Consider the following 26,376-nt stretch of genomic DNA (forward strand, 5'->3'; position numbering starts at 1 on the left):
AGTCCCCGGATGAAAGGCACTGGCCTTATGCACAAGGCTACGAAGACCGCGAATTATGAATATACAAGTAATATACGTGACCAACTTAATATTTATAACGAACAATCAGGACATGTTGGTATCATTCGACAAGATTTGATAGTAAAATACACAATTGACTGTTATGAATATTCTATTGTTGAAGACGTGAAATAAACCAATGTTTGAAGATCACACTCGTATACATTATTTTATATTCAACAACCAGTAGACCTAAAATGGGTGCCTCCACGATTTATTTTGAGGAAAAGATCTATCGAAAAAGGAATGATAACCTTTGAGTTGAAAATGAACTTCCCCACTAATAATAAATCGTTAAATTTAATCACCTCTTGATAGATACCATATACAGATACATTGTCAATTCCAAAATCGTGGTGTAAATCCAAATAGATAATAATATAATATACCCCATGTTTTATGCTTTCACGTTGAAAATAAACAAGTCTGTTTAACTAAGAGAATAGCGTCTTTCTAATTGCGGCTCTGTCGGCGGGGCTGCATCTTTATGTCGCAATTGTCCACCGGGAGCGATGTTATTTGTATGCGCAATATAGCATTGCATTTATGCCGTGGACTAAAGACCAGGCGGCAGTTGCAACGGGAAGCGGGGCGGAGCATAAAGGCGAATGCAAATTCAAATGCGAGCCACGGTGGAGAAATTATACTCAAAACGCGACGCCAACAAAAGCGACGTATTTCGCCATTTTTGTTGCAACTACTCCTCTTTGACGTTTGTAACAATAATAATGGTCCGGAATAGAAACTTTATTCTTACCGCGCTAAAAGGGTTTCACTGAATCAGAAAATAATGAACCATTGTAAAGTAGGTATCTTTAAGACGTGTTCACATAGAGAAAAGTTGACAACCTCATAATATATTTAATTTATTATAATAATCTTAATTTATTATACCATAAATTATTAATGACCATGTGTGCTTAGTATCTACGTCCAGAGAGAAATTAAATGGCAACATCATCATTATAATTCATATTTTACGAGATTTAATTAACTGTAGGTCGAACCAACTTGCCGTTTTTATGACGTTGTCAACTTGTGTGTGTACAATAATTTATAAAATAGTCATATTAAGAAGTTTTTCTTTATGCGCTAATGTAATACAGTGTAATTGGATTTGCAGGAGAGAATGTGTTTTATAACGAGAGCTAGCAGGAGGATGAAACAGGCAAGGATCGGGCGTAAGGAAATCCCGTCGAATTGCAAATCTACTGAGCTTCCTGGCTTTAGGCTTCCACGTAAATATAGCATGTGCTTGAACCGAATCCGGCGTGCGCATTCTAGATGTGGTTATGCTTTATAGTTTATATTATGCATTAGCGGATGGTATTTTGCGAGTGTGACGAGATTCAGACTACGAAGCACTCATGGAACCTGGAGGAAATTTAGCTATACACCAGATCAAACCGGAGAGTGAATAGGCACATTACCAGTTACACTGTGACTGGTTTTGTGATTTTGTTTGCTTACGTATTTTTTTAACAATGTTTTTATCGTGATAGTACTATATAAATATAAAATGGATTTAGGTAACAGTTTTTTGCATTCTAATTTCCCTATTCTCTAAAAATAAATTACTAATTAGGTAGGTATGTCCAACATCGCATTGTTTCTAATAACTGAAAACAGTCGGGTTAAGAATTTTACTGCCAAAAAGGCATGTAATAATAAACTTCTGAATTCAATCAAATGACTTCTCATTAAATACAAATTATATTCAACATATCTAAATAGGTCTGTAATAACATCAGAATTTCATTACAACCTTCTTCTACATTATTATGTGGGATATTTAAAAAATCTGAGTTCAATAATTCATTTTAATTTACATATCTCACAGAATGCATTATAAATACGTAGGTATTTCAGGTTATATAATTTGTTTGTCAATAATTACCCAACTACTGAAATATACAAAATAGGAAAAACAGGTGAAAAAATTATCGACTTATTTCAGAAAACTAATTCACAAGAGGGTCGCGCTATGTTAAAAATAAATGAAAATGCTTGGAAAATGCCTTCTAAAAGCTAAATCACGACCTATTTTTTCTTGCTGGAAATTCAGGTTTATCCCGAGGAGTCAACGCACGATTTTGTTGTACTTAGGTGTTATTAGGTCGATGCTTGTCATAGGTATATAAAAAAAAACCATACCTACGAACGAGCGTAAACACCATTACGATAAAACAGTCATTAAAAAGATTACGTTTTTTTTATATTATAGTATAACTGCTAATATGATAGATAATATATATGAATAATAAATATGAACACCATCCATTCTTGGAATTCATATTTAAATTATAATTTATATAAGTTTTATACTATTCGGCCCGACCTTGCCATTGCTATCACTTTATCAGGCACTATTTAATAGAATTATACACATTCACACACGGTCAATATAAAATGAATACAAATTATAAGTTTCTTACTGCTTAACATAAAATAACGTAATAAGACATTACTCGTAAGTAAATAATCTGAAGTGTTTAGTTCAATCTATGATTACAATATGAAGTCAACGATTTAGTATGATATTCGTAATGTTAATGGTATACTTGTGTCGCTGAGTTTCAAAGGACGATATAACACTTTTTCATTATGTTGAGAAAATCAATAAAAACTTTTTGAACTAAAAAGGTTTTTGAATGTTTCAGTAGTGTTATAGCGGGATTTGATAGACACATTGATTTTGTTTCATAAATGACAGTTAATCGTAGTGGCTTTTGAACGAGGCGATAAAATTTTCATGTAGAGATTTTAATAACGAATCCAACGATATATATATATATATATCTTAATTATTTCAAAAAAGTGTTATAGCGGGTTTTGAAATATAGCGACACACTTTAAAAAATGTGTATGAAAAAATAACATACCTAGCACCAATAAGTATTGAGTAGTTAGCCTTGTCCAATAATCTAAAGAAGTTTTTGACGCTCGAGTTACTGGGAAATTGGTCCGACTGATCGTCTCCTGAAAAAGAAAAAAATAACATATGAAAAACCTTTATATTAAAACAGATACATACCTACAACTAAGTAAGTGCCAATTGAAATTTGTATCACATTCGACGATTTTTTTTATTTTAGAGAATTCATTTAAAGTCTATCACAATAATTCAGTAGTTAAGTTTTAATTAACATTCAGTTGAACGGAATTGGCGCTAACTGTGGTGATTTTCTCACAGTAAAATTAAATTAAACCGGAACGTGTGATTTTCCTATTCTTTCATATTATTATATTGAAAATCACAGTTATTGTGGTACAATAGCATTTGAAATAGATTACCACAATATACGATTAACGCTAATAATGTCTTAAAACACCGGTATTTACCATATAGATGAAAAAAACAGAAATATTATTATTAGTTCTTTTATCCCAATTATCAAAACAATGCACTTTTGTTACTTAGTATTTTCGAAAGGAATCCAAGAAGTAAAAAAAGTGTATTAACAAACGCTAATGAAAGTCATAAATCATCAATAATTCACATAGTATTATTATACCAATTATAGTATTACACTAATGATACGTTTTAATTATTATAAACAGATTCTCTATCTTTCACAAAATATGTTTAGGGGAAGGTTGCGATCATTGGACCAGTGCTTTCATTGGACCACGTAGGTATATCAGAAATAAAAGACGTTAGAAACCATCAGTGACCTCACAAAGCAAGCTTTCCATGCCTCTTCCGCGCCTCTCTTCTTTCAGTCTCGTCTTGGATGTGGTAAATGAGTCACGTTCGTTGGTGTATTCATCGTGCATAAAATATAACAATCAAGTAAAACTAAAACGAATGTAAGTATGATTCTATTAACTATATTTGGTTGTACTTACATCAATTATGTTAGGTAATTTATTACTTTTTGCAACTATGTTAATAGTTGTTACGCTAATACTTTGGTTTTTTTGTGAAACTTGTTTTTGTGACAGCACCCGTAGTTGCTATCATTGGACCATGGGTAACCTCTACCATTGGACCGGTCCAATCATGGGAACGATTTTATAACATTTTTCACATTATATTCTTTTTGCATTCCATAATGGCGAAGAGAGGTAATACTATACCTGGAATGAGCCCAGCATGTCATTGGCATTACAGGCATTAAGGAAAAAAGAAGTAGGTTTGAACAAGGCAAGTCGAATGTTTGGAGTTCCAAACGAAGACTAGATGGAAGCAATCTAAAAGTCAAAGAAGAAATTCAGATAGTTGGTTCCGAAGGTGACCTACCATTAGAATTATTAGAGACAGAGCTTTGCGAATACATTCTCGAGCTTGAAAGTTGTTTGTATGGTATCACTCCAGTAGATGTCAGGCGATTGGCATTTCAATTTGCTGAGCAAATTAATATAAATAGATTTAATAAAGAAAAGCGAATTGCAGGAAAGAAATGGTATTACGGGTTTATGAAGCTACGTCCATACTTGAGCCTACGACAACCGAGAGCTACTTCACTCAACAGAGCTACCAGATTTAATCAAGCTACAATTAAAGATTTTTTTGATAAACTTCAGACATCTATGGATATGCATGACATTAACGATGCTCGGCGTGTATTCAACTGAACGGTCACACAAGCCACACCAAAAACTAGGATGCAATAGATATGCGAAGAGATATGGTGTAGTAATACTTTCACTTCCAGCATATACATTCCACAAACTGATGTGTCATTTTATAAGCCGCTGAGTAGTTATTACATAGATGAAACCGAAAAATGCTCTATATCTATGCTCTTTGGAAAAGCCTATTCCAGGGCTGCTTCTGTCGGTACGGCTGCAAATGGCTTTCTGAAGACAGGCATTTATCCTCTGCATAAAGATGTATTTTCTGACTATGAATTTGTGATAGCCCATGAAGAATCGGAGAATGCTTTTGTTTCATTTTTATAAAATATTATTATAAAGCACCTTGATTGGACCACTTGTGTAAATTATTATTATTTTTTCAAAGTCCAATGATGGAAACTTAGTGGTCCAATCAAGGAGCATGTGGTCCAAAGACGGCAACAAACAAAAATTTGGTTTTCCTGTTAAATCTCGAAAATGGTTAATTTTATTGGACTGATCCTAAGTGTATACATAATAAAGTAAATAATACATTGAAATGAACAATTTGTTTTATTTTATCAATAATATTTGATGAGTTACACCATCACAAAGTTAAGTGGTCCAATCATAGCAACCTTACCCTAATTATTTTTCTTAAATACGTAGGTAAAATTTAGATAATGCAAGTACAAGTGACGTGCGCGGTCTATATGTGCCGTAAACACGGAGCATCCTAGAAAGATTGGATAAAGGGGAATATTATATTCCCACAATATTATACTGTTATCACTAAGTGCTGACCACATTGAAAAAGATGAAAGTCACATCGGAAACTAGAATGACACTATATTTTGTTTTGTTGATGACTTTACAGTTTCTGGTATGAGGCTTTGCAGAACTGTTTGTTTTAGAAACCTACCATCGAAACGTGTCGAGTTAATAGACTTAAAAAATGTTTTCTATATTAGATGCATATTATTTTATACCTATACTTATTACTGTATTTAAATACATTTACAATTGACAGAATGGATTACGCACGTACGTATTTTAAATGACAAACTATTGAAATTGGATATATATTAAAAACTACACTGAGAATGACGGGAATTTTGTTGTTGTTGGTAATTTTACAGTTTCTAGTAAGGTGTTTTACAGAGCTGTTGGTGTTTATGAAACTACCATCAAAACGTGTGGAGTATATCGCTCTAAGAACGGGTTTACGTTCTGGTATAAATGCACATATTATATTATAATACACGTATAAACATTTTCCACAATTATATGTATAATATACAAATATTGTAATGCATCTAAATGTCATACTACTACATAGGTACTGAAAATGTTTAGCCGTGTCCAAATATAATTTAAGTAGTAAAAATACAAATACGATGACAAGCGACGAGACGAATCGACTAATCTTAGAGTATTCTAATTATTGTATGTAAATGGAGTTATATCGGTTTGTAATCATTGTGTATGGGAGAGAATCATTGCGACGAGAGTGAGCTGATCTACGAGTGAAGTGGGCTAAGAAAGTGAGGCAGGCGCCAACTAGCCAGACAAAAAGAGAAATTTCGGATTCACTATCTCAAAATTAAGTATCTTGTTGCCAATTAAAAATATAATGGACATAATGCTTTATTAGCGATGAATTGAATGTAGTTTATATTGGACAAAAACATGATGACGGATCAGATTAATTCATCATAATTAGAACGTACTTAAAAATTAAAAAAATTGAAGTTGAATTAGTCAAATAATATGTGGATATTATTTACTTAAATAAAGTTAAAACATATTATGTACTTAAGTACGAGTATTAGTATGAGTCGTATTTACAACAATGGTATTAAAAGCATTGCTTTAATAAAGGTATAATAAATTATATGTACATATATCAGGGATAGCGAACCTATGGCACGCGTGCCACCAGTGGCACGCGAGATGATTTTGCATGGCACGCGTATGTTTCATTTTGACGAGGAAAAAAATATTACTATTTTATATATATTTAAAAAATGTTTTTGTATAAAAAAGTTTTAATAAATAAATATAAACTTCAGTACTTATCTACCCACTTATATATATATGTAATATTAAAAAATAATTACGACATAGCCATGGATATTTGCTTCGGTTTTTCATATTATGTTTATGTACCAATCGATGCGCAAACGGAAACGACGAAATTCATGCTTAAATAATGACGAATCGCATTGTATAAAAAATTGCAGGGAAATCATTTTAAAGAATAATCATTATGTTTAATGTGATATACGATACACGATATGTGAATACGATTGCATAGGTCGGTCCTTGGGATCGGGGAATTAAACATAAAAATATACAATCAACAAACCTTATGAAATTATTTATCGGCAGTCATTCATATATAATAACTGCTTGTTATTTTACCTCAAACATAATCTCTAAAAATGGAAAACCGCTCAGTGATGGAGAATATAATATGAAAGAAGAGTGGTTTAAATGCTTCCACGATCTCTTTGAGTAATTTGAAAACAAGGAAAAATATATTTTCAAAGAATAAAAGATATGCCTTCGTCTAGAAATACGGTGAAAGATAGAATATCAATAACTCAATAATTGTAATTTTTTACCTTTTTAATAGAATTCTTAACTATTTTTTTAGAAAAATTTTCGCCATAAAAAACTGCTTGGCACGTCGGACAGTTAAATATTATTTAGGAAATTTTGGCACGCGTACGGAAAAAGATTCGCCATCCCTGACATATATATAGTAAATAATCATATACAAATAATCTTCTATCGTCTCATACCTACATAATAATTTATTATAGTAAGCATAAAAATAATAGTGAATAATATGCTACAATTTGGCTACACATACTTCTACACTATTGAAATAGCTTTATTATTGAATCTATGCTCCAATAATTCATTTTAGACCAACGAAAGCGGAATTAATGAATTCGGTATTCACTCTCTCAATAAACATGATTAATGGTAGTGTAAAAATTAAATCAAAGTAACACTTAGCAACTTTCATTTTCTTTTATTAACTACGTTATTAATATTCATAACAATCATAACGTGAGAGATTTTTGAGCAAAACTTTTGATAGAGATCTCTTTGGACTATTAACACGAATAAGTTTTCATATTACAATAGAAATTTGATTAATAACAACTGGGCATTTAGCAAGATGCAAGTACTACAAAAAACACATGATTTCATTCATTTAAAATTTGTATAACCTACTACGATTGTCGAGCGGTAACGTGTCAGCTTACAGTGTCGAAAGTTCCGGGTCTTTCAAATTTACAATGCGTGTTTGGAGTTAAAGTATGGACCTAATAGGATGAGTCTGGTTGAGCAAGTGACCAACGTCTAATTATTCTACTAAGAAAAAACAAAAATCTGCTTATTACAAACTCTACTCTGCAGGCCCATTTATGATCCTCGTAGGATCGAACATGGTAATGTAAATTGTAATATAAATTAGAAACATTAAAAATAAGCTTAGGTACATAACCTACAAATTAAAAACTAATCTGGTAGAACTGCATTATAATGGTATACAAATAAATTAGTTAAACTGGGATCATAATCATCACCCAGATCGATCCACTGCTGGATGAAGGTCTCCATATAGCTTATATTATTTTATCGGTCCCTAGCTTTCCGTTGCCACATAATCCGCCGAACTTAGTGTGTCCGACGATTCGACGGATCTTAGGGCATCCCTGCGGTCGTTTAGTGCCCTTTGGGTTATCAACCCACTATCACATCGCGAATTCTAATCTGTTTTTTTTTACCAATTTGTCTATTTTGTGATCTTTCCACGATATACCCAACATGCAAAGCATGCATTAGCTGTTATGTTTATATTAAAAGTAGGTGACTTATAAACAATACTGTGTAATACTATAAATCAATATTAATTATTTTTTTCAAGAATATTCAGTGGTAGGTAATTAATTGTGTTCAAAGCAATTAAGTAAGTATGGTATTATATGTCAAGAAACTGCATTTTTTAAATTCAACAGCAGTAGGTACCTAGTTTAATAAATTACCTCCAACGGGAGTATATGGGCATCACCCAACACATTGACTCTTCAGTCCATGCCCAACATATAATTTCGCCAGATAGGGATCGAACCCGTACCCCACAATCAGCAACGGTTACTCTAGCTGGATCACTACTCCATCATACCGTGTCAATTAGAGAATAAGTAAGGTTAGCGGATAACAAATTTTAAACACCGTAAAACAATGAAAAATACAGAATGAATATTAAATTGTGTTGACAAATCCTCGAGTATGCCCTTATTTAGTCACTAGAACTCTTCGCAATTAAAAAAGAATACAAGAATTGACACATATTATTATTTTGTACATTTCAGTTTTCTCGTAAAAGTAAAATATAAAGTCGCTTCAGCAGTCGGCGGAGCGGTCATATTCGAGAATCGCGACCTATTGCGTCTCAGTAATTTCGAAGTCGAAGTCGAGCATTCCACCTCGATTGTATTCGCATCCCGCGGGAAAACTTTTCGTATTAAATCGCATTCAGCCGCAAGTATTTTAATTTGTTGGGGCGTCGACGTCGCGCCGCGAACTTTTTACGAGCGCTCTGCTTCTGCTGCAGCGGGAAAGCTTTCTGATGCAAATCCCGGAAAGTTGTGTGGTGCGGCTCGCGCCATTTTGTGCATCGCGGCCTGCTTGTCATATTTACATTATGCGCGATTTATTTCTCGTACGACTCGGCGAAGTCATTCATTATGGACGTTTTGACTCTGAAAGTTTTCCACGAGAAATATGAATTACCGTGTCAAAGAGATTGCAGGCCGAGTCCGTGATAAACAATTAGTAAAAATCACGTACAATCTAAGTTTTTTTTTTGAAGAATATGAAAAAAAATTATCTGCACTTATGTGTGTCGTTGTAACCAGTATTTTGATGTCAACCCGTCAATACGTTGAACCTATTCCAGTTTGGGTTCAATATATACAACAAAAAGCCATAATTCAGAATTCAAAAGCGTATGAATATGATATCCATATTAAGAATTCACGTCGCATATGTTTTTCAACCTTTGAATCAATAAATTTGCACGTTTCACCTCTAAGAAGAGCATATTTATATTGAAATGTATACATATATGATTAATGGTTGTTGTTGGCCATTCGCCTAGCAGCCCTAATACATTGGATCCAACACAGGCTGATAAAAAGAACGTGCATTAATGCCATTTTGAGTATTACAGTTTTTTTCTTGGCTGTTTTTATATCATGAACTATAATAATAAACTTACAGAATCTTTCTAGACATCTGCGATATTCCTCTCCTCTAGCAATGTTGTTTAACAATTTTACTTAATCAATCATCTTGACGTACATGGAAATTTAGTGAGTATTAATATTAGGACCAGATTCTATAAGATTTTAGAGTTAAATTTAATCAAAAATATTTGATATGCTAGTAGTATACGGTGAACACAAGTAGACGGATACAGCATACTGAGTATCGTTCAGCGGCAGTACGAATCGATAACTTTGTGATAAGTACATAAAAAAGAGTAGCTTGGGATAGATTAAAGTGGGTGAATAAGTGAACCGTATCACCACAAAACGCACGTAATTGTTAAAACGCCAACCGCGTGCGTGTCTCATCTTGCTCACGTTGAATTATTGCTATTGGGAACACTTGCATTATTATAAAACATGCTTTCATGATAGGTAGGTACTAGTATTCTAACAACCTTGTACGTTTTACGTGACTGGTCATTGCTTCATTGTCACAGAGTGATGCGGACACCAAAAAATATTTTATTCAAAATTCTATTTTATTACATGCGTAACAGGAGCATAGATTTTCTGATAAAGTTGACAAAATGACGAATAAAACAGATTTTAAATACACATTGAAAATATAGCGTGATGTACTTACCGTTCATAAAAAAAATATCCAATAGAAAAAAATAGAAAGATAAAAGTTTAAAGTAAACAATAAGCAAAATTTTATCGACGTAAATATTTCATTATGTGTAAAAAAAATGTGATTAATAATTATTATGCAGACTCCATGGTCAACAGAAACAGGTAATAGTTACATGTATTAAAGTAACATAATATATAAGTTTAATTGGTAGGAAATAATTAAAAAGATTAGGTCGCCACAACTTTTAATTGTGTTATGATAACTCTTTAAAAGTTATAGGTAGTACAGTAGGGTTCACACATTGTGTGAGGTAGAAAAGTTTAGGTGGAAGAAACGTAGATAGATAAAGTAGCGAAGGAAGATAAAACTAGCGCATAATATCAGTTGGTTAATTTTTACTTGTGTTTGACCCAAATGACAAAAGTACAAACAATGTTTTAGTGCTGCCAGCTAAAAGGATACAAAGCTAAAATTTCCCGACAAAGTTCACGGGCGGCGGTTTGAAACTTTTAAAACTACATTAAAACATTGAGTGAAAAGGCATGCTCTGTTCCCCACCAAAATGAGCAAAAAACTTCACGTCATCGATTTTTTAAACGCTTAGAGTTCTTCGCACGCCTCGGCATGGTTTTCGATTAAAACGAGTGTCGAAAATAATGTTTACACGTCGCTTTTGTTATTTGAGTGACACTGTCGTGTGTTTACACAATGCCTTGATAGGGGCAAGCTGTCAATAGGCCGGGGGAGAGGGGCAGACGATGATGATGCGGGCTAAATTAATGAATGTTGCCCCAAAACAAGGCGTTTACTTAAAAGTTTGCCCTCACTGGGGCAGTTTTGCACCGGCAGAGCTTTTCAAAACGGATCTATAAACTTTATTTCTTTTAATAGAATCGAAAATACAATGTTCTATTATGTCACTGTCAATAAAATAATTTGATTGGCAATTACAACAAAAATATAGTAAGAAAACCGTCGCAATATAATAAAAATATTTAAATATCATTTTAATATTCGGTGTGACAATAATAATTTAAAAGAATCTCCAATATTTTGCTGAAAGAGCACAATTCATTCTTGCAGTAATCCCTAATCAATAATTTCCTATATATCAGTCTATAAAGAAACAGAAGAATATGGGGGTAGCTACAAGTAAGTAGGTACTTACAGTTACAACTACAGTGGAAGGATCTAGGGAACAGTGGGTCGACGTCGGCCTATTATGAATTATGGTATCACCCAAAGTCAAAATGTATTCGATCTCTTCTTCTCAGTCGTTTCCTCATGGTTGGGGATTGTGTCCACCCTGGAATGCAGTAATTTTGCGCGCGACCAAGACTTTCATTCTTGCAGGTCAAAGTGAAGACTACCTACAGTAAGCTCCTTCACTCGGTCGCTCCAGTGCGCCGAAGCTCTTCCTCTGTCTCGCCTTCCCTGGAGGCTACACAAAATCACCAGCATCTCCAGAGTATCTAGTCCGCGCTGAATAATATTCACAAAAAAAAACAGCAGAACGCATGTCAGACACATTGTCGAGAGTCGTTTCTTTATCTGGAGTCTCCTGATGATTGACTTTATTCGTCCTGTGCCCTGTCCAAAAAATATGAAGCATTCGGCGTCAACACCACATTTCAAGGGTACCAATTGCCTTCCGCTCCATTGCCCTCGTAGTCAATGAAAACACTAATGTTTGCACAATCTTAAATTTCATGACAATTTAAATTCCTCGATCCGTCGATATCATCGCATTTTTCTTAATATGTTGTGTGCGCCTTCTTAAATGGTCGATCAATTATAATAATATACAAACTCATCTACTGTTTCTAGATCTCGGAGAATACTTGTTGCGGATGGAAGGTTAGCCCGATCGATAACCTAGGTCTTATTCATATTAATAATATACCGTATTCACGACTCTCTTCCTCTACCCGGAGTAGCAGCTCTGAGTTCCCTTTCATCAGCAGCGATTGATATACATTATAATATAAACGGTCTAAAAAAAGTGTTTGGAAAATAAGCTGTTCTCGAACTACTAGCTAGCTTACCAGATAACCAGTGCATGTGTTATATATTACCTACTTCTCGATTAAAATAATAGAAAGAATCGACCACTATAATGAGATTTACGCGGTGTTTGTACTGCTGTTTCCGGATTAGAAACAGCCATCAAAACGTCACAATTCAAGTTGTCGTAAGGACAAAAAAATAAATCCATCCGGGAAAGTCCCTATATGGCTAAAACCATTTCGAGCCAATGATAGTAACTTTTATATAAAAACGATAGATGGTGTAATTTCCCCATTTATTATCTCTGGTAGAGAGTTCACCAAAGTCCGGCCGTGATCGGGAACGGGGGAAAGTTCAATCAATCAATCACTTTACTTCGCTTCAGTTGACTTCAGTCTACTTCTATTTCTACGCTGGTGGCGCCGCAAAAAACAAAATGCCTCTCTATGTTTTCACACAGAAGATTTACTATACATACATTATTATAGATTGCTTAAGAGGTACCTACCTACTTAATTATATTTTTCAAACAACAATGAAACTGAGCACACTTGGTTGCCCACTTTATATAATCCAAATTAAATACACGCCTGGATTTTAATAATAATCGTTTTACTATTGTGTTTCGTAATAACTAGGCTTAGAATTCTTAGGTAAGTATTTAAATATTTTTTTTGAGCGGCCCCACAACAAAATATCAAAAATACCTACCTATCTGTTTCAGACAATTTTGAAACATTTAAGCCCTATTTGTTAGCACCTATTTTTAAATATTTTTGGATAATTACATGTTTTTACATATTCTAGGTTTAAGCACATATTTTCACATAAATACAATTTTCAATTTCAATCACTACCCCCTCAACCCGTGATAAACTAGGAGGGGAACTTGGCTTAGTGCAGTAAATTACTACAGGTAGGTACTGCGAATTTGGAAAAAAATTACAAGAAATTATGGAGACGCTTGATGTGGAATATTCCAGCTCTATTTCAATAGCAAAAGAAATAATGGGAAACCGTACCATAAAAAATGATTTGGCATTCATCATTTCAAATTATGGTCATCTGGTAAACACATTTGAAATGTTAGAATCATCTACAAAGTACCAAGTGGAGCAAATTAATATTTTAAACAATATTGCTACTAAAATAAGAAATTTTCCTGGACCAATTGGAATAAAAATATGTACAAATTAAATAGTGTTTTAAATAAAAAATACTGAACTTCAAACGCTGCAGAATACAATAGCTATATAATGTTTGAGGCTTTCACGGTTGTTTTTTATCGTAGTATATTCTTGGGTTTTCACCGTGTCTCCTTCTTCCTTCTTGACTCGACGGACGATCGGATTCCTTTTGACATTCTTAGAGCAACGTTTACATTCACACACCTACACTACATTTCATCATAAAACATATCTCTTGATAATGGCCTCTGCAACGAGCCCGAAACGTCGAGTAAAGAAGGAAGAAGGAGACACGGTGAAAACCCAAGAATATACTACGATAATATAATAGCTGTTTTGGAAAATCCAACAGATACCTCAGATGTTTCAATTTTTTCTATTTCAGAAATAGTTTCATTTACATACGCAAAAATAACATCTGTAGAAGTGGAAAGAAGTTTTTCCATGTATAAAAGATCAAATCGTCAAAGATTCACTTTCGAAAATTTGAAGCATTATTTTATTATTTATTTTAATAAAGAGTTTTCTGTTTGTGAATAAATAATAAATTAACCTGTTGAAATACATATGATTTATTGTAATACTTACTTAAATTATTAGCACCTATTTTTGTTTTTTAGCACATAATTATGAAATTTTAATAACATATTATTGTCCAATTATATCTAGACATTTTAGGTACCTATTATTATTTTTTTAGCACCTACAAATCTTAAGCCTAGTAATAAGTATTGAAATATTACATTGAAAATCGAACATATAAAAAGCACATTGTATTTTCCCAACCTAAATACACAATAATATGTATTTCACATTTCCTTTCATGATGCGGTTCAACTATTAAACCTATTTAACTAATCTGATGTTTTTGCTTATTCTTGTATGGCTTCTAATAAGTGAAATTATTGAAATTACTATAATCGACTAGGTATCAGTTTATGTTTGTAAAAAATCAATTTGACTGAAGTTTAGAAATTTTCATGGATTGGTGAATTTTAACATTTTAAATACCGCAAGAAAAAAAACTTAACAAATGATTCAAATATACATTATAAGTTTTACGGTCGATACTCATTTTATGTTATTAAATTTCATAAAGAAATACGAAATAAATATTGTAGATAATAAATGTAATAAATGTAGTAGAACTTATATTAAAATAGTAGTTGACTCACCATGTTTGATAAATCGGTTAGGACTTGGATCTGGGTTCCAAGCTCCCGCATGGTGTGCGAAGAAAATCAGAGCTGCCAATAGGGAGAGGGCTGATGCGTAAGCAGAGGCGGTGATTGCTGGGGACGCCATCTTTAGCCTTTCAACTCGTCGCCACCGTCAACATCTTCTACTCACGAGATCATCTTCACGTTCTGTGCGCTTCGAAAGCATCTTCCTGCAAACAAGTAGAAAAATATCGTTAATCATTTTATTCAGAAGCCCGTCGCTTGATAGATTGAAGGGTGACTAATAATTTAAACTTATTTGAACAATTCCTGTAGGCTGTCATTTTTATTTTGGTCCACAATAGGTACAGGTCAGATCAAATCAGGTCAAAAATACAATACAAAAGACAGTCATCCAAATATGAGTGGTTAGTTTTGGAGCAACTTAATTTAAGAGGCAAAAAAAAAAAACAGTCCCACTAGATTACTAATCGGGCCACCGGACAATAATAGTACCCTAGATTGGTTTTATAAGATGAATTAAATGAAGAATTCGTAAGTGAAATGCAACAATTTATTGTTGTATCATTAGTTTTACTTATAACGTCTAATATTGTATTTGTAGAGCGATATAACTCTGAAACGACGATTACATTTTTGTCAGCACAATATATTTAAAAAAAAATCTTGTTTATTTTTTAATAAATGAATTTGCGGTGATTTTTTTAATGATTTTAAGTCATTGAACCTTCCTTAAGCCATAAGAAACTTCGTAAAAACTGCTAACTGTAATTCTGACTAGATCTATATGTTATAGTATGCTACGATGATATAGTTAACGCTTTTTTGGATATAATTATTTATTTACACAACAATTTATTCTTGGTTGCTACTCCAGTGTTACGTTTTTTTTTGTAAAAATCTCTCTTGTAGACTACTTGAGACTTGACAGAAAAAATGTTAGCTTAACGGACTGTGTCAGAGAGATGCGACAAAAACTACATCGAATCATTGGCGATACAGGTTTACCAAAATAACGGGAAATATCTTAAGATGCTAATCAAAAATCAAGACGACAAAAACATATGCATGCACAGTATAGAAACAAAAAAATTACTACTTCGAAGAATATTCAATGGCAAACAGACACAACAAGCAGACGACATGAACCGTTATCGTGGTTTACCTGTCGTATTTGCATATTTAATATAGAAACACATAAGGAAAACGATTCTACTTGAGGTTTATAATATTATGAATAAATTGAAGCCTAAAATTGAATAGCCTTCTCAATTGAAGATAAACAAATACAAAAATTAAATATGTAAAAAACAAATGGTCTACGACCTACGTCGAAATAATGAAGAATATAGGCAGGTACTTATGTAAGTAGGTACGTCTTGTTGTTGGGTTAAGTTTCATTTTTTTAATTGAATAATTTGAATTTAGAATAAAAAATGTACAGTGATGAAGTTGTTCCTTCAGATTGATGGACATCTGGCCGATGCCCGACAATTGAAACGTTGTAAGAGATTGATTTTTAAGTTGACGTTTTACATACTTACACGGTGTATGTCTAGTTTTGGTCATATTACCGTTAGGAATATGCCGCGAATGTGTTTTTAGAAGTTCAATAACGTGTAAAGGAAAGTGGACATGGACGTCGTAAATTAATAATATACATTTATTAAAACTGCGCATGCCGTGTGTTATTATGTAAAATTATTTACCTTTAGCATTCCTCAACAGTTATGTAAACATATTGCTAACATATTATAATATTTGGAAAAAAATATCTATCAGTGGAATTCAAGATTGTCTTTCATGAGATAATAATGTAATAATAAATAAAAAAAATCATCAGTCACTTGTAGCAAATACAATACAAGTTTATAATATTGAATATATATAACTTTATATTTGTTGATTCAGGGCTAAAACTATGCGTCACTAAATAAATTTAAATGAAATACAGTTAGGTAACTTATAAGTACTAATTGTCTAATCGTAATTATTGGCAGAATTCTCATCGAAATTGTAAAATAAATTCATATAATAAATTTAATTACGGTTTATGAGAGTCAAAAGTTGACATTTAGTCAAGAAAGGTCAATGGTCGAAAAACGTATCGAAGACTTCGATATGTGTAAATATTATACATAATATATAACATTAATCAGCTTGCCCTAATAGAATCTCCGACTTGCTTATGTGTCGAATTGCAGCATGCCGATCACATCCTCTGGGAGTGTCCCCATATGTCGGTTGAAAGGGAAGAGCTTCTCAAGTCGGTCCGACCCTCAATTGGGGCGTTCGGCCATTGCGACTTGGTATCTGAGGGAAAATTTCTCAGCTTTTAAAAAGTTTGCGGCATTTTACGGCGAGCGAGAAGGTCTTTTCTCATCGAGAATTTACCGTAATACATTATATCGAAGTAGGGATCACGCACACTCTAGTGCACGCCAACCAAGGTCTTGGGAAGTTGTTCCTGGGACACTTTCGGCACAAATTTGAAGAGCGCCTAACGCTTGTTACGCGACGGTATACGCCTGCATAACGGGTGTGGATACGTGGTAGGTGGTGGAGGGAAAAGCAAGTATCCCTAATAACTTCAACTAAGCCTTTGCGATGCGAGCAATACGCAAAAAATAAAATACAAGTTATGTACTTAAACTATTTTCCTATTCGTAGTTCGGTGGTAAATGAAATACGTTTTTTCATATTATTATTTTACAACGTTTTTATTAGCTCGTATTCTTGTTTGTCCGGTGGTTGTTTGTCTAGTACAATTGCTAGTAACTTGCGATCGATTTTTAACTAACTTCCCGACTAGCTAGACATTTGAAACTTTTAGAATATATAAAAACACGATGCCAATGTATTCTTTTAATACTTTTAGCCATCTTTAAGCAGAATTGAATTAATTTTCAGTTAATACTGTTTTGTATGGAAAGTTATTTCAGAAAAATCCGTAAAAAGTAAAAGACTATTATTGGTTGCTAAGGGGGTGGTCCTAGCAACTAAATTATTAATATATACGTGCGTTACTATTGAAATTAAAATGAAATGTCAAAATGACATTTCAGTATTCTATATTTGTTGGTTTGTTTTTTATTTACTTCATATCAAGTACAAGTTTGAGCATAATAATTCAATAGAAAATTTAAAAACGTTGTATAGATATAAAAAATTCTTTTTATATCTATATATTTTTTAAATTTAAAATTGAATACATACAACAAAATGTATAGATTTTATTATGACCACATTTGAATAAAGAATGTTGACGTTGTTCGTGTAAATTGTTGGTTAAAAGTTTAAAAACTAAATTAATTTGTATCAATGCATTTATCATGGAAGTACGATAAAATATATAAGAAAATCAAATTTCTGTGGTAGGTATCGATAGAAAAAAAAAAACATAAGGAATGAGGAAATGGTTTGGAGCAGTTGCAAATAGTTCACCTTCGACAGAAGATTCATATAGACCCGTCATACCGAAAGAAAAAGTATTGGTACTTGGTATCGGTATTGTATCGGAAAAAAAAGTATCAACATTTTTTAACATTAGAAAAAATGCAGTGTCTTCTTAAAAAGCAATAATCATCATATAATACTAAATTTATGTAGCCATACGGTTGATTATTTAGAAAAAAATGTGGCTTAAAACATTAATAATGTATAAAATACGTTGAAAATAAATTCGTCTAATCTCACCCTGTTTCACGGAATACCTATATTAATTTCGTTATGCATTAAAAATAGTTCTTGTTAGTGATCACTCTGCAGGTTACATGTATTTGATAAATCGACTAGGTAAAAAAAACGAACCACCGTGCAGACTCATTGGTTAACCGATTTTCACGACCTGTCAAATAGTACTATAAAATGACAACATCGCGTCTCTCTTACTCTTGAAGAATTAATTTGGCGAGACAGTCAGCACTTTTACGTGTAAACAGTTAGTTTAAAATACACATTATTGGTGCAAATAAATTGATGCACGTACGTGTACAGGCGCACAAAATATTCTAATGCATTGTAATCAGTAATCACTAATCACTAATCAGCACTTAAACATTCCAACTAGTGAACAATAATTATCGAATGATTCGATACTGACAACACAGTATCAGTATTTTTTAACGGTGCTAGATTGTTCGACAGTATTATTTGTTCTGGCTTAGAAGTGTCACGTATTTTAAAAAATCAGGTTTTATTTGAGAAATTATCATAGACGTTTAGCGTACTGTGTACGAATGGATATATTTACTATTCATTGTAGCGTCGAAAGTCCATCAAATAATTTGTCACACATTAACACAAAAATTAATTAAAGGAAAAACAACACTCCGCTTGAACAATGGAGTGTCTCCGACATGGGAGATACAATATAAATTAAACTTCTGTAAAAATATGATTATTAACATTTGATAAACTTTCGATATAAACAATTCAACAATAGATTGACCAAATATAAATATTTATAACTTTCTCAACAGAGAAGTTTGTATTGAGCAATTTTATTGTTAGTCTCACAATACGTTGTAACCTTCTTTAATATTGAATCAACAATATCGATACAATCAGAATATACGATCTCGATATGGAAAAAGTTTAATCGTTATTAATTAATGTTGGTGGATATTTATAATGATAATCTCTCCAATACTCTCGAATATTCGGCAATATTAAAAAAATCATCTACCTTAATTAACATAATAATTTATATTTAAAATTTCACCTATGATCTCTGACCGTATTAGTTGTTCGGCGCCTCACGACGCAGCTGCGTTGTGAAAGTTTACGAAAACTTAATTTGGCTAAATAAAATTATAACTATTTGATAAAATTACCTAATAAATAATAATTATCATACGTTTAGCCAATTGTATGGACTGGATACGTTGTAAAATACTCATTAATTTTAACTCACAAATTTTGATAATTGGAAGCAAATATCAAAGTGTTACTACGTATGGGGGGGTTATTATATTTGTATTACTACATTATTAATTTATCACAAGCAGCTGTCATTCCCCCCTTGAATGAAGGCCATTCCAATTTCACCGGTGACTGCTAAAAGTGATTAATATAAAACCTAGTATAAGGGATTAGAACAGCACAATTACATTCTACTGGATTCCTTCACACATTGGAATTCTGGGGAACGAGAACGCAGATAGCCTTGCAAAAACAGCAACTCTTGAGAGGAGCATTGATAAACTCCCCATACCGTATACAGACTTTTTTGAAACATTCAAGAAAATAGCCAAAACTGAAACAGATAATTTATTAAAAGAACAAGGTCTAACAAAAGGGAAAAAGTACTTTCAAAGTTATTACAATTCTGAAACCAAACCATGGTATACCAATAAAATGCTAAATAGGGAAACAATCGTCACAATCAATCGCTGTAGAACGGACCATTATAATCTTGCCTCATCCCTGGCTCGCTTGGGTATAATAAATGACCCTGGGTGCCGGTGCGGAAGTGAAACTGACGATGTTAACCACGTTGTTTGGCAATGTTCTCTTTATGATACCCAGAGATAGCGGCTTCTTAAAGATTTAAGTAAAAAAAGTACCAATCGCTACTGGATCTTACGATATTTTTGGCTCGGCCGAATATCAAATCGTTCCAGTGTGCCCAAATGTTTCTGAGTGAGTGTGGTCTACAAGTTTAAACTGTTTTTGTTCTTTTTCTTTTTTTTCCTCTCCTGTAAATTTGTATTGTAATAACTGTATGAGTAATTATTGTAATAATATTTATTAATAGTGTATGTTAAAAAGTAAAGCTAAATAAGACTCAATTGAGACTTCGGAGCTTAATAAAAAAAAAAACATAATACAAATATAATGTAAAACCATTATTAAGTCCCTGTCACGTAATTGGGAACATATGCAGGCTAAATATTCTGTTACCGACAATTTCCAGAGAACTTTTCATTACATATAGTAGAATATGGTTCATCGACAGTGGATCAAAAAAGCAAAGGAAACGTGCCGGGATACGATAGACGTGGATTTCCACAACAGAATATACACTACGTGTCTTGCTGGTGTGTGTCTTAGGGTATTTGTTATTGCAGAAATTTGATCATAGTAAATTTAGTATTACCTAGTACAAAATGCTACTGAATTTTTCTTTAGGCTCGCAAATAAAATGATTCATGTACTAGGTTATTAAATATGTATATTATAATGATGTCTATATCTGAGATGTCTAACGCATCGATCGCATCATATTATGTATAATTAAATATAGGTATTGGACATGTAAAAAGCGTGTACATTCAGTAGCAACTAGCAAGCATTAACCATTTCTATTTTTATTTCCTAAGGGTGGCTTGGCTGAAATGAAAGTAATTTTAAAATTAATCATGAAGAAGCCCGTTTCAAATTGTTGTATCACTTAATTTATATTATACCACTCAGAAAGAGAATATTTGAATCTCCAAACTTTAAACTGAGGCGTAGTTTCTTTTTAACGTCGCTCAGTAAGCTCTTTGCAAATTAGAAGAATACTATGACGATGAATGCCAAAACGAAGACGATAAGACACGACACATGGATAATTGAGTATTTTCTTTGTGATGGTGAAAGTCAGGGTTTCGTTTAACGTGTAACGATAACGCCTCAATGTCTACAGTCAAACGTAATAATAATATGTTAGTTCAAGTTTAAGAATATCAATGGGAGAGCATGGTATTTTTAATACTGCCTACTTGAAGTTGGCCATGCCTGGTCTATATAAATATGTAATGTAAAATTACAGTGAATATGTGCGAAAAGACAGCGTTGTGTCATGATAGCGTCAATGGTAGAAATTGGGTGCTTGAACAACGATTCATTTACTCTGTAAGATAAAACTAATAATATTCGTATACAGTTCAAATACATATTGTACTAGTAGTAAATAATACTTAATTATAATTTAAATATCTTAATATAATGGTCATTTAAAAAACTATACCTTGAATACATATACTTAGAAATATTCAGTAACCGATAAGCATATAAAACATACTTAGGTACTCTAGCTAGAGTCTAGGTATTATTGTGAATTAAAAATACCGCAAAAATGTATAAGTCCAGCAGTGGTACGTAAACAGATCTGTCGCTTCCTGGTATACCTATTCGTTTTAATGCTTCATATTCGCGAAATTCTTATATGGTTTATTTTCCAATATTCGCTTCACATGATACACGTAACAAGGAGACGTCCAGACCACTTATGCCCCGAGATTGGATCACGCATAGCCACGCTCGACATCCTTACTCCATATTGAAGTCTTTTGCTCAGGGAGGAAAATAACGTCATGAAAAATCACATACAGATTTCAGTAAGTCTGTAGGTACATACCCACTGGGGGAAGAAAATCTTTGCAACTAGGCGTTTATAATATTTAGAAAAAAATTTATTTCGATTTAAGATGAATAGATTTAGCATTTAATTAAATTATATTTATGACATAACATAAAAATAGTAACGTAACTATACACCAACTCGATGATCTTTGAAATATCTTTAAAGCAGTAATATAATTATATTTTATCTGGAAAAGATTCATCCTACTATAATACTGCCCTTCTAAGGAAGAAGGCAGTAACTCACAAAATTTGTGAAATTGAGTTATGAATGCCATCCGTTAGGTAATTTTGAAAGCTATATATTCTGTTCACTTTAAAATCAGTATTATCACTAAAATACCGTTAAAATCCTTAGTGAAAAATAGACATCTTCTAAAATAATGCATTGTTTTAGCAAAAAGGCAGTACTTGCACATATTCATTGCAGTTACTGCTTGTTTATTGTTACTTTGTTTGTATTTTAACATCCTACTAATAAAAATTACCACCGTTTTTCATTATTTCACAGTACTAAAGTTTGAGAAAAAACACATTATGTCATTTATCTCGAAAGTGTGTGAGAGTCAGTTACTGCCTTCTTCCTTAGAAGGGCAGAATAAAGCATGTATTTTTTTTCTCTAAGAAAAAAATGGAGCGAATTATAACATGTTAAAATTATAATTTAAAAAAATAAAAAAGCGTTCGTGACCGCAAGAAACTGAGGTTATATAAAAATAGTGAATACACAGAATAATGTAATAAAAGCGATAATCTTAGAGGAAAAATATTATCAGAAAATAGAGGGAAACATACAAACGTCCAAATTTACAGTGTCGTTTGCCAACAAAAAACCAATTGTTATAGTACCCCGTGAGTATTTTGCGATGGAACCTTCGTACCAGGGATAGACAATGGATTTTATTTTAGGCTGCAAAAATCCATAAAAAAAACAAGAAGGGGACACATTATAATATATACTATTGTCTCAGTATGATTATTATGAAATGCTTTCACATTTACGTGACTATCAACATTTTTTAAAATTGACTATTTGACATTTTACGTATGCACATAAATATTAAATTTACATTAGTGTTATTTGATAGTCTGATCTAGTAGCAAAAAATATACATTATTATTCAATTAATGGAATAATAATAAAACAATAAATTATTGTTGAAAAATATTAGTGTATTATTTATAATATTTTATAGAATCGAATTCGATGTAAAAGTTTTAATTTGAGATTTTATATAAATGGAATATATATTTTGTCAATTGTATAGGTAAGTAAATTGACAAGTCTTCATGGAAAGATATTTCATAAATTTGAATAAAGCACAATATGTAATACTTATTCCACATATGTACCTACTTATACAATCAGGATCAGTTTTGTTGGCCACAATATGACATTCTCAACGGATGATCAGTTGAGAATGTCATATTGTACAGGAGGAATTTGGTTCTGATTGGTATTACATTATGTTAACTAAATTATGCGGCGGTGAAAAACAAGCTACAGAGAAGGAGTCCTTTATCCGCAATGGATTGAAACAGGGTGATGATGCTGATGAAGTACCACGTTTGTGCTGTATTTGATTAATTAATAATTTGGTATTAAATATAAACATGACGTTTATTACCGATTGTTGCTTATACCTACATGTGCATGTTTTATATTTATATCATACCAAGTATGAACGTGCATAACTAATAAAACTAAAAACGTAGGTAGATACCTATTTTAAATTGCGGTTTCACAAATTAGCCGTGTTCGCAGGCTTCGCATGTTGGATAAGCCGCAGAGTCGCTTTATCTACCCCTGATCTGGTGAGCCGTTGACGCAAAGCCGGCTGCGTGGATAAATACCAAGAAAAGACGCCGAGGAACACTTTTTATTTGTCTCATAAAGAATAAAATGTCTCCACTCGCAGATTTATTACTGCCAAGTCCAAAAGCAGACGTCTCGGGAAACAGTCTAGTTACGAGTATAACAAGGATCTCTCAAATCTACTTTGAGATAAGTAAAGAGGTACATACCTACAGGGTATATGAAAGACTGCAACATGTCTCGACATTAAGTATAATAATATGACCTTTGATGGATAATTTTACGTCATCTGAGGAAAAATCATAAAATTTATGTATATTTTATTAAGAAGTTACAGTACCTACCTAGATAATAATTTAATAACGTTTTGAAATAAAAACCACAGCTAGACAATTGATATTTACACCTATACACTGTATTACTTGCTTTTGTAATTAAAGGAACATAATTATTTATCGTTCCAAACCATTTGACACTTGAAATTATTTAGGAAACGCATGGAGCATGCTCCGCAAATGTTAAAATTTCTCAGGTGTCATTCCGATTTTCTTACACGCAAAATGGTTAACATTTTTTTATATTTTACTGTAATTACTTACACATGTTGTCATAAACGGTTTTACACAAATTTTACAGGATTTTTTAGGTAAATAATAATGACAAAGTGTGGTATTATTAGCTGCTTATTTACTGATCGTGGCGGATTGTCTTTTTATACAACCTGAAAATTGAAAAATAAATGTCATAGCAGTAGTGTGAAGTGGGCACAGTGAGAATAAATCTAAAACCTTCTTTAAATGATTTCTCGTCGACCGTTTCCAGAATGTTAAAATAAACCTGGGTGTTGTCGATCTAGTTTTCAAGATAATGGAACATAAATCTTGAATTAGTGTGTGTTGTCGTTTTGCGCGTGTATGGAAGGCCATGTCGGGGCTCTGGCAGGGGTCGGAGGGCCATGCCCAACTAGTAATAATATGAGTATACTGTAGAACAAAATACACCAGTAATAACAATAACTTTTCGATTAACATCGGATGACACTAATCATTTAAATGTGTGTGGTAGCTTCACGGATAAACCATATCTATTATAGTTATTAAATTGCGTATGTACCTTGAACACTTATCAGAACTACGGACGGCTCATCACCCTATCTATATATATATATATATATATATATATCTTCAGTGCGATTTATTAGTTCCATTGAATTCCGATTGAATCCCAATATATGTGATTTTGATATACATAAAAGTATAACAATGTTGGCCGATGAGATTCGAACAAATTAGAGACGAGAAGAGTTATACAGGATTACAGTATTTAATGATACTTCTTCTTTGTATATTTCGAAACATTATTTATAATGTATTACTAGGCATTGAATATTTTATAAATGGGTTAGTAGACAAAGTAGTACCTATGTAGTTAGATAATATCAAGCTGTAGGTATGATCTTTATTTAATTTTTGATTTGGGGCGAGTGAAAAAAAAGAAATTCATGAATCAATGCATTATGTAAGTTCAGAATTATTAAGTCCCGCTTTTCCAAAAACCAACACAAACTTCGCGCATATCTTGTATCTGTACTTTTCTGAAATAACTCCAAGGAAATACTCACATTAAGTGGGGCCGAGAGTATATGTGGTTAAATTTGTACGAACATAAATTATTGCTGCTTTTTTGCGCGAGTAAACGACCAAAAATGTGGCCAATACTAATTATATTAACACTAGGTGGAGATAAAATATACGTCTGCGAATGAACAAAGGAGACAGATGAAAAACTACGTCAGCGAGTGAATAGCTCGAGTTAAATTATCGGGAAATGGTTTATTGCAATTTCCTTTCCTCCCAGCATAATTCGGAATGGATTTTTTCTTCTTAAACTGCTCAGGCCTGCTGCTATCATAAATAAGTAATGCAAAAAATTCAAGCAGTTAATGGAGAATAATGATTTTATATCACCAAACTTTTACATTGTCTTTTTTCGCTGTTCATAAAGAAATATTTTGTGAAAATTAAATTTAAGAATGTGTATACATAGTAGTTTGTAATACACGAATTTTTCTATACTTAATCAAATTTTAATATAAGAAATAATTTGACGATATTCTAGCATTGTCAGTTTTTAAAATATTGGCTCTATAAAAATACGAAGGCTAATTACAAAGTCTACGCATTGATTACGAATGGAATCTATACAATTAAATAAAACAATATTCAAAACCATGTTGCTTGACAATGTTATACTTTAATTAGATCTCTGTGATATAGGTACGAACAAT

At 32.5% G+C, this 26,376-nt stretch overlaps 1 protein-coding gene across 2 annotated transcripts in view; it reads right to left on the bottom strand.

The window, feature by feature from the left end:
- Sema1b (Semaphorin 1b) overlaps positions 1-26,376 on the bottom strand; it is a 467,015-nt gene that overhangs the window by 35,317 nt on the left and 405,322 nt on the right. For both annotated transcript variants that reach the window (XM_085947394.1, XM_085947395.1), the window contains 2 exons: positions 14,918-15,132; positions 2,943-3,039 (listed from right to left, as the gene is read on the bottom strand). In XM_085947394.1, coding sequence (XP_085803520.1) covers positions 2,943-3,039; positions 14,918-15,047 — 227 coding nt within the window. In that variant the 5' untranslated portion in view covers positions 15,048-15,132. The remainder of the gene's footprint in view (positions 1-2,942; positions 3,040-14,917; positions 15,133-26,376) is intronic.

The sequence above is a fragment of the Rhyacophila brunnea genome, unplaced genomic scaffold (genome assembly GCF_057557595.1).
Source record: "Rhyacophila brunnea isolate RB1 unplaced genomic scaffold, BYU_Rbru_1.0 scaffold_2, whole genome shotgun sequence".
Classification (NCBI taxonomy): Eukaryota; Metazoa; Arthropoda; class Insecta; order Trichoptera; family Rhyacophilidae; genus Rhyacophila; species Rhyacophila brunnea.